General features: G+C 46.7%; 2 protein-coding genes across 2 annotated transcripts in view; one reads left to right on the top strand and one right to left on the bottom strand.

Moving 5' to 3' along the window:
- Window positions 1–858, bottom strand: part of CDC25A (cell division cycle 25A) — a 23928-nt gene extending 23070 nt beyond the window's left edge. The window contains exons 1-2 of the mRNA XM_040355304.1: window positions 703–858; window positions 305–504 (exon numbers count right to left, since the gene is read on the bottom strand). Of these exons, the coding sequence (XP_040211238.1) occupies window positions 305–465 (161 nt within the window). The 5' untranslated portion in view covers window positions 466–504; window positions 703–858. The remainder of the gene's footprint in view (window positions 1–304; window positions 505–702) is intronic.
- A 192-nt stretch (window positions 859–1050) lies between these two features.
- The window catches only part of LOC120941710 (zinc finger protein 569-like), a 120557-nt gene continuing 111331 nt past the window's right edge, over window positions 1051–10276 (top strand). The window contains exon 1 of the mRNA XM_040355303.1: window positions 1051–1307. The gene's annotated coding sequence lies outside the window, so the exon portion shown is untranslated. The remainder of the gene's footprint in view (window positions 1308–10276) is intronic.

Raw genomic sequence — 10276 nt, 5'->3', positions numbered from 1 at the left:
TAGACACATTGCCCATTACCTTCCCTCTACCCCCCCCCCATTAGACACATTGCCCATTACCTCCCTCTACCCCTCTACCCCCCTACCATTAGACACATTGCCCATTACCTTCCCTCTACCCCCCCCCCCCCCCCCCCCCCCCCCCCCCCCATTAGACACATTGCCCATTACCTTCCCTCTACCCCCCCCCCCCCCATTAGACACATTGCCCATTACCTTCCCTCTACCCCCCCCCCCATAAGACACATTGCCCATTACCTTCCTCCATACACCCCTTACCCCCCCCATACACACTGCCCATTACCTTCCCAGGACAGCCAGCTGGTCCATGTTGAGCGCCAGGTTGGTGACCGGCGAGAGGGCCGAGGCGGTGTCAGCCTCGCAGAAGAGCGTTTTCACCACAGGGAGCCCCTGGAGTCGATTGGGGCCCCTGAGGGGTGTGGGGGCAAAGCTGGACAAGTCCATTCTTCTACACAGAAATCCGTGCGGCCGGGCTCCTGGAAGCTGAAAACAAAGAAGATCAGTGAGTGCGGGAGGGCGCAGACAGCACATGGATTATAGTGGATCTGATGGTTATAGAGGCGCGGGCGGGCGCTGGACGGGGGATAAATCTTTAGTTTCACATGTGGTCGGGCGGAATAGTGTCTCCATAGCGGAGAGGGCGCCAATGTAAGTCATAAAGGAGAGGCAACCGTACTATACCTGAGTAAAGGTGTTGTTGTGATGTATTCGCCGCGTAGCCGGACACAAGATGTTTTCTCTCGGCTCGGGCCCTCAGTTCTGCCTCTTAACCCAGACCGACATCCATGTCCGCCGCCCTGCCCGCCTCGTATTTGGCGCCACTTCTCGCTAGCCAATCAGAGCCGAGGATGACAAACAACTGGCCCAATCAGAACCCCACACCGCCCCCTGCAAGGCGCCAACTAACTGAACAGCTGATTGGCGGAAGCCTGAGTGGCAGAGCCCATGTCCAATAGCCGCTCTGTCTCCCGGTTTGTTGGGCGGGCCATCAGCGCAGGTGCCAGCCTATAGTACAGCGAAGCCTTTTTCTGACAGGTAGGAGTGACAGACACCTTTAGCCAATAGCTGCGCAGCTCGCGGAAGAAACATGCCATGACTGGGAGCGCAGCCTGATAGGGTACCGGCGGAAGGTGATTGACGGGTCGGGCGGCCAATCAGAACGCCGATCACCTCAGAGTGTCTCCAGCATCCTGAAGAAAGAAAGAGAGGGAAGCAGATGGTGGCGGTACTGAGGCGGGGAGAAGAAGGCCGGGCAGAGCCCGCATGGCGGAGACCGTACACTGACGGTGAGTCCCGGGGAGGAGGGGGAGGGACATGGATCATTCACAGTGTGAGGAGGGCAGGAAACCCCGCCCACACCTTGTAACCATGGCAACAGAACTGCACTTCCGGTGATGCTCATCCACCTGCTCTTGGAGCTTGGTGTACAATGTGAGTCAGCCCCCGACCAATGGGAGCCGTCCCCATCCCCCGACCGAGTACAATGGGAGCCGTCCCCATCCCCCGACCGAGTACAATGGGAGCCGTCCCCATCCCCCGACCGAGTACAATGGGAGCCGTCCCCATCCCCCGACCGAGTACAATGGGAGCCATCCCCATCCCCCGACCGAGTACAATGGAAACCGTCCCCATCCCCCGACCGAGTACAATGGGAGCCGTCCCCATCCCCCCACCGAGTACAATGGGAGCCGTCCCCATCCCCCGACCGAGTACAATGGGAGCCGTCCCCATCCCCCCACCGAGTACAATGGGAGCCGTCCCCATCCCCCGACCGAGTACAATGGGAGCCATCCCCATCCCCCGACCGAGTACAATGGGAGCCGTCCCCATCCCCCGAGCGAGTACAATGGGAGCCGTCCCCATCCCCCGAGCGAGTACAATGGGAGCCGTCCCCATCCCCTGACCGAGTACAATGGGAGCCGTCCCCATCCCCCGAGCGAGTACAATGGGAGCCGTCTCCATCCCCCGAGCGAGTACAATGGGAGCCGTCCCCATCCCCCGACGGAGTACAATGGGAGCCGTCCCCATCCCCCCGACCGAGTACAATGGGAGCCGTCCCCATCCCCCGAGCGAGTACAATGGGAGCCGTCCCCATCCCCCGACGGAGTACAATGGGAGCCGTCCCCATCCCCCCGACCGAGTACAATGGGAACCGTCCCCATCCCCCGAGCGAGTACAATGGGAGCTGCCCCCATCCCCCGACCGAGTACAATGGGAGCCGTCCCCTGACCGAGTACAATGGGAGCCGTCCCCATCCCCCGACCGTATACAATGGGAGCCGTCCCCATCCCCCGACCGAGTACAATGGGAGCCGTCCCCCGACCGAGTACAATGGGAGCCGTCCCCCGACTGAGTACAATGGGAGCCGTCCCCCGACTGAGTACAATGGGAGCCGTCCACCGACCGAGTACAATGGGAGCCGTCCCCATCCCCCGACCGAGTACAATGGGAGCCGTCTCCATCCCCCGACCGAGCACAATGGGAGCCGTCCCCATCCCCCGACCGAGTACAATGGGAGCCGTCCCCATCCCCCGAGCGAGTACAATGGGAGCCGTCCCCATCCCCCGACCGAGTACAATGGGAGCCGTCCCCATCCCCCGACCGAGTACAATGGGAGCCGTCCCCATCCCCCGAGCGAGTACAATGGGAGCCGTCCCCATCCCCCGACCGTATACAATGGGAGCCGTCCCCATCCCCCGACCGAGTACAATGGGAGCCGTCCCCATCCCCCGACCGTATACAATGGGAGCCGTCCCCATCCCCCGACCGTGCACAATGGGAGCCGTCCCCATCCCCCGACCGAGTACAATGGGAGCCGTCTCCATCCCCCGACCGAGTACAATGGGAGCCGTCCCCATCCCCCGACAGAGTACAATGGGAGCCGTCCCCATCCCCCGACCGAGTACAATGGGAGCCGTCCCCATCCCCCGACCGAGTACAATGGGAGCCGTCCCCATCCCCCGACCGAGTACAATGGGAGCCGTCCCCATCCCCCGACCGTGTACAATGGGAGCCGTCCCCATCCCCCGACCGTGCACAATGGGAGCCGTCCCCCATCCCCCGACCGAGTACAATGGGAGCCGTCCCCATCCCCCCGACTGAGTACAATGGGAGCCGTCCCCATCCCCCGACCGTGCACAATGGGAGCCGTCCCCATCCCCCGACCGAGTACAATGGGAGCCATCCCCATCCCCCGACCGAGTACAATGGGAGCCGTCCCCATCCCCCGAGCGAGTACAATGGGAGCCGTCCCCATCCCCCGAGCGAGTACAATGGGAGCCGTCCCCATCCCCCGACCGAGTACAATGGGAGCCGTCCCCATCCCCCCGACCGAGTACAATGGGAGCCGTCCCCATCCCCCAACTGTGTACAAGGGCTCATTCATCAGAGAAGCAGCCAAGGGGCCCATGGTAACTCTGGAGGAGCTGCACAGCTCAGGGGGGAGAATCTGTCCACAGGACAACTATTAGTGGTCTCTCCACAAATCTGCCCTTTATGGAAGAGTGACAAGAAGAGACATTGGAGGAAGAAAGACATAAGAAGTCCTGTTTGTAGTTTCTGAGAAGCCATGTGGGGGAGGGGACACAGCAATCATGTGGGGGAGGGGACACAGCAAACATGTGGGGGGAGGGGAGACAGCAAACATGTGGGGGAGGGGAGACAGCAAACATGTGGGGGAGGGGACACAGCAAACATGTGGGGGAGGGGACACAGCAAACATGTGGGGGAGGGGACACAGCAAACATGTGGAAGAAGGTGCTCTGGTCACATGACACCAAAATTCAACTTTTTGTCCGCTATGTGTGGGGAAAACTAACACGGCACATCCCCCTGAACACACCGTCCCCACCGTGAAACATGGTGGTGGGAGCGTCATGTGGTGGGGATGCTTTTCTTCAGCAGGGACAGGGAAGCTGGTCAGAGTTGATGGGAAGATGGATGGAGACAAATACAGGACAATCTTAGAAGAAAACCTGCAAAAGATTGGAGACCGGGAGGGGGGGGGGGGGAGGTTCACCTTCCAGCAGGACAACGACCCTAAAGTACAGCCAGAGCTACAATGGAATGGATTAGATCAAAGCCTATTCATGTGTTAGAATGGCCCAGTCACAGTCCAGACCTAAATCCCATTGAGAATCTGTGGACAAGACTTGAAAATTGCTGATCACAGACGCTCTCCATCCAATCTGACAGAGCTTGGGATATTTTACAAAGAAGAAGAATGGAGGAGAAATGTCCCTCTCTAGATGTGCAAAGCTGGTAGAGACACCCCCAAAAAGACTTGGGGGTTCTACAAAGTATTGACTCCGGGGGGCGCCATACATATATATATATATTTTCCTTTATAAACTTTTGTCCTATGTGAAAAAAAAAAAAAAAATGTAAATAAAAATAAGAAAAATTAAAAGCGCCCCTGTCCATTTAAAAAAAGAAAAAAAATATATCTAATTTAACTTTATTGCTGTCAGGACGGATAAACACCATCCCTTGTGGTAGCTTTGGGAATTGACAGGTCCTCTTTTTGGTGACGTCAGCGTTCTGTTAGACCCCCCTGATTCCTCCTCTGCCCTTCGAAGCATCTGAAGCAAGCGCAGATTGGTTTTACTGGTTAGATAGAGGTGGTGTTCATTCGTTGTGATAGCAATAAAGTTCAATGTCTTTTTTTTTTTTATAAATAAATCATAAAAAGAACAAAAAAAATAACTTCGTCTTTCTTCTTTTTCTTCTCTTTTTTTTCTTCTTTTTCTTCTCTTTTTCTTCTCTTTTTCTTCTCTTTTTTTCTCTCTTTTTTTCTCTTTTTCTTCTCTTTTTTTCTCTTTTTCTTTTTCTTCTCTTCGAAGAAAAGAGAAGAGAAGAAAAAAGAGAAGAAAAAGAAAAAAAAGAGAAGAAAAGAAAAAAAAGAAAAAGAGAAGAAAAAGAGAAAAAAAAGAGAGAAGAAAAAGAGAAGAAAAAGAAAAAAAAAGAGAAGAAAAGAAAAAAAAAAAAGAGAAGAAAATGAGAAGAAAAAGAGAAAAACTCTTTTTCTTCTCATTTTCTTCTCTTTTTTTTTTTTCTTTTTCTTCTCTTTTTCTTTTTCTTCTCTTCTTTTTTTTTTTTTCTTCTCCTTTTTTTTTTCTTTTTCTTCTCTTTTTTTTTTTTTTTTTCTTCTTTTTTTTTTTCTTTTTCTTCTCTTTTTCTTCTCTTTTTCTTTTTCTTCTCTTCGTCTTTTTTTTCTCTTCGTCTTTTTTTTCTTTTTCTTTTTCTTCTCTTTTTCTTCTCTTTTTTTTTTTCTTTTTCTTCTCTTTTTCTTTTTCTTTTTCTTCTCTTTTTCTTTTTCTTTTTCTTCTCTTTTTCTTCTCCTTTTTTTTTCTTTTTCTTCTCTTTTTCTTTTTTTCTTTTCTTCTCTTTTTTTTTCTTTTTCTTCTCTTTTTCTTCTCCTTTTTTTTTTTCTTTTTCTTTTTTTCTTTTCTTCTCTTTTTTTTCTTTTTCTTCTCTTTTTCTTTTTTTCTTTTCTTCTCTTTTTTTTTCTTTTTCTTCTCATTTTCTTCTCTTTTTTTCTCTCTTTTTTTTTCTTTTTCTTCTCTTTTTCTTTTTCTTCTCTTCTTTTTTTTTTTCTTCTCCTTTTTTTTTTTCTTTTTCTTCTCTTTTTTTTTTTTTTTTTTCTTCTTTTTTTTTTCTTTTTCTTCTCTTTTTCTTCTCTTTTTCTTTTTCTTCTCTTCGTCTTTTTTTTTCTCTTCGTCTTTTTTTTTCTCTTCGTCTTTTTTTTCTTTTTCTTTTTCTTCTCTTTTTCTTCTCTTTTTTTTTTCTTTTTCTTCTCTTTTTCTTCTCTTTTTCTTTTTCTTCTCTTTTTCTTCTCCTTTTTTTTTTTCTTTTTCTTCTCTTTTTCTTTTTTTCTTTTCTTGTCTTTTTTTTTCTTTTTCTTCTCTTTTTCTTCTTTTTCTTTTTCTTTTTTTCTTCTCTTTTTTTTTCTTTTTCTTCTCTTTTTCTTCTCTTTTTTCTTTTTCTTTTTCTTTTCTTTTTCTTTTTTTCTTTTTCTTCTCTTTTTTTTTTTCTTCTTTTTTCTTTTTCTTCTCCTTTTTTTCTTTTTCTTCTCTTTTTCTTTTTTTCTTTTCTTGTCTTTTTTTTTCTTTTTCTTCTCTTTTTCTTCTTTTTCTTTTTCTTTTTTTCTTCTCTTTTTTTTTCTTTTTCTTCTCTTTTTCTTCTCTTTTTTCTTTTTCTTTTTCTTTTCTTTTTCTTTTTTTCTTTTTCTTCTCTTTTTTTTTTTTCTTCTTTTTTCTTTTTCTTCTCCTTTCTTCCCCCCTATTGCTATCAGTAATAGCATTAGATCCCTCCTCTGCCCTACAGAGCATCTGATCAGGTGCTTCCCTGGCTGTTCTGGTTAGATGGGGGGGGGTGGTGTTCACCCGTTGTGATAGCAATAAAGTTAACGACTTAAGCCCCGGACCTTTAGGCAGCTAAAGGACCCGGACAGTTTTTGCGATCTGGCACTGCGTCGCTTTAACTGACAATTGCGCGGTCGTGCAACGTGGCTCCCAAACAAAATTTGCGTCCTTTTTTCCCCACAAATAGAGCTTTCTTTTGGTGGTATTTGATCACCTCTGTGGTTTTTATTTTTTGCGCTATAAACAAAAATAGAGCGAAATTTTGAAAAAAAAACTATTTTTTACTTGTTGCTATAATAAATATCCCCCAAAAAAGATATATAAAAAAAAAATTCCCTCAGTTTAGGCCGATACGTATTCTTCTACATATTTTTGGTAAAAAAAATCGCAATAAGCGTTTATCGATTGGTTTGCGCAAAATTTATAGCGTTTACAGTTTTATTCAATTTTTATTTATTTTTTATTTTTATTTTTTACTACTAATGGCGGCGATCAGCGATTTTTTTTTTTTTGTTGTTTTTTTTTTTTTTTTTTTTTCATGACTGCGACATTATGGCGGACACTTCGGACAATTTTGACAAATTTTTGGGACCATTGTCATTTTCACAGCAAAAAATGCATTAAAAATGCACCGATTTACTGTGTAAATGACAATTGCAGTTTGGGAGTTGACCACAAGGGGGCACTGAAGGGGTTATGTATGACCTCATCTGTGTTTCTAACTGTAGGGGGGTGTGGCTGTAGGTGTGACATCATCGATTGTGTTTCCCTATATCAGGGAACACGCGATCGATGACGGCGCCACAGTGAAGAACGGGGAAGGTTTGTTTACACACGGCTCTCCCCGTTCTTCAGCTCCGGGGACCGATCATGGGACTCCAGCGGCGATCGGGTCCGCGGGTGCCGCGGTCACGGAGCTTCGGGTCGCGCGTGCGACCCGCAGCTGGGCACTTAAAGAGGACGTACCTGTACGTGCTTGTGCCAATCCGCCGACGTATATGTGCAGGAGGCGGTCCTTAAGCGGTTAAATGAAAATAAATAAATCTAATAAAAATAAGAAAAAGTTAAAAGGCGCTTAAAATTTTTTCTTATTATTTTGATTTATTTATTTTGATTTAACTTTATTGCTATCACAACGGGTGAACACCGCCCCCTACCTAAGCAGAACAGCCAGGGAAGCATCTGATCACACCAATCCGTGTTCTAACAGACCCCCTGATGTCTCTAAAAAGAGAACCTGTCGCTGCACAAAGCTATTACAAGGGGTGGTGTTTATCCGTTTGTAATAGCAATAAAGTTAAATGAAAAACAGAAGGGGAAAAAAAAAAATGGACAGGGGCGCTTTTAATTTCATCTTATTATTTTTATTTGATATACAGTGGAACCTCGAATTACGAGGATAGTCCGTTCCAGGAGAATGCTCGTAATCCAAAGCACTCGCATATCAAAGCGAGTTTCCCAATAGAAGTCGATGGAAACGAAAATAATTCGTTCCGCATTGACTTCAATGGCATGCAATACCGCATGTGGCCAGAGGTGGGGGGGCGCTGGAGAGCCTAGGGAACACTCCGCCATCCGGTGCTTCTCCGGGCTCTCCCGTGCCATCGGTGGCCCGGAGAGCGAATCGGTCGGCGGTGCTGGAAAGCATAGAGATGACCGGTGACCAGATGGTCACCAGTCATCTCTATGATCGTCGGAGGCCCGGGCGCGACGTTATGACATCACGCCCGGGAACCCGGAAGTAAACAAAGCCGCAATCACGGCTGTCGGCATGTGATCGGTGATTTTTTTTTTTCACCGATTTCATGCTTGTAAGCCTGGAGGAGAGATGTGGGGGGGAGGGGAAGGTCTTATTGACCCCGCCTCTCTCCATAAAGAGGACCTGTCACACTGATTCCTATTACAAGGGGATGTTTACATTCCTTGTAATAGGAATAAAAGTGATCAAAAAAAAAGTGTAAAAATAAAAAGAATTAAGTAAAATAAAATAAATTTTTTTTTTTTCAAAACGCCCCTGTCCCCGTTATCTCGCGCGCAGAAGCGAACACGCATGCAGGTCCCGCCCACATATGAAAAAGCCGTTCAAACCCCACATGTGAGGTATTGTCGCGTGCGTTAGAGCGCAACAATTCTAGCGCTAGACCTCCTCTGTAACCCGAAAATAGTAACCTGTAAAAAATGTTAAAGCGTCGCCTATGGAGATTTTTTAAGTACCGAAGTTTGGCGCCATTCCATGAGTGTGCGCAATTTTAAAGCGTGGCGTGTTAGGTATCTATTTACTCGGCGTAACATCATCTTTCACATTATACAAAAAAATTGGGCTAACTTTACCGTTTTGTTATTTTTTTAATTCATGAAACCGTTTTTTTTTTCCCAAAAAAAAGGCGTTTGAAAAATGATTGCGCAAATACCGTGCGGGGGAAAAAATTTGCAATTACCGCCATTTTATTCCCTAGGGTGTCTGCTAAAAAAAAAAATATATAATGTTTGGGGGTTCTGATTAATTTTCTAGCAAAAAAATTTAGATTTTTACATGAAGAAGAGAAGTGCCAAAATTGACGCGGTGGTAAAGAGGTTAAAAAATAAAAAAAAGTTGCTTGTTAACCGCGTTAATGCTTTGTAGAGCAGAGAAGGGGTCAGGTGGTCCTAATAGACCCCTGATGTCTCCAAAAAGAGGACCTGTCACTGCACAAAGCTATCACTAAATATTTATTTTATTTTTTACAGTGGCACTTTTTTTTTCTTTATCACTTTTATTGCAGTCATCAATGTAAACATCCCTTGTGACGGCAATACGTATGTGACAGGAACTTATGGAGAGATCTGACCCCCCAAATCCTTCATCTTCACCTAAAAAAAGCTTTCAAAACAAATGTGTGGGGGAAAAAAAAAAAAGATATCAATTTTGTTTGGGTACAATGTTGCACGACCGCTAGGTTAAAGTAGCACAGTGCCGAATAGCAAAAAAAAAAATGGCCTGGTCATGAAGTATGCTACAAACTTCTGGAGCTGAAGTGGTTAAACTGTATAAAGTTCTATGTGTGTCTGAGTATCTCGCCCTATCCAAGGCCTCTGTGTACGGCATGCACTTGGGATCAGGTGGTTCCCTCATTACACAGGAATTCAGGACGTCTTTCCATGCCCCGCCTTCCAACTTTCAAACGTCTCGTAGCAATCATTCTACTGCCTAAGCTTCTTTCTCCAATTTTACTTTTAGAGCTTATTTACATTTGCTTCGACTTTAGCGCACATTAAAGCGCCTACCACTTTAACATGCTTTTTTTTATGTGTTTTTGATGCTTCGTAAAGCTTTAATGAAGCTCGGCAAATACCCTGTGTGTGTTAACTTTGTAGTTGTTTTTAAGGGGCCCAGTAGAACTCCAGCTCAGTAGTTCCCCCCCACTCAGCAGATCCCCAGCTCAGTAGTCCCCCTGTTCAACAGATCCCTAGCTCAGTAGTTCCCCTGTTCAACAGATCGCCAGCTCAGTAGTTCCCCTGTTCAACAGATCCTCAGCTCAGTAGTTCCCCTGTTCAACAGATCCCCAGCTCAGTAGTTCCCCCTGTTCAGCAGATCCTCAGCTTATTAGTACCATCTTTCAGCAGATCCCCTGCTCAGTAGTTCCCCTGTTCAACAGATCCCCAGCTCAGTAGTTCCCCCGTTCAGCAGATCCTCAGCTTATTAGTACCATCTTTCAGCAGATCCCCTGCTCAGTAGTATCTCCATCTCCTCTGATCCCCCTTCTCAGTAGTAACCTCCCGCTCTGCTGATCCCCTGCTTAGTAGTAACCCCCCTGCTTTGCTGATCCCCCCCCCTGCTTAGTAGTACTCCCAACTCTGCTCATCCCCGCTCAGTAGTAACACCCAGCTCTGCTGATCCTCTGGTTTGCTGATCC

This window comes from Rana temporaria, chromosome 5, assembly GCF_905171775.1.
Source record: "Rana temporaria chromosome 5, aRanTem1.1, whole genome shotgun sequence".
Classification (NCBI taxonomy): Eukaryota; Metazoa; Chordata; class Amphibia; order Anura; family Ranidae; genus Rana; species Rana temporaria.
Note: the sequence above shows the minus strand (reverse complement) of the source record. Positions and strands in the feature narration are given on the sequence as shown.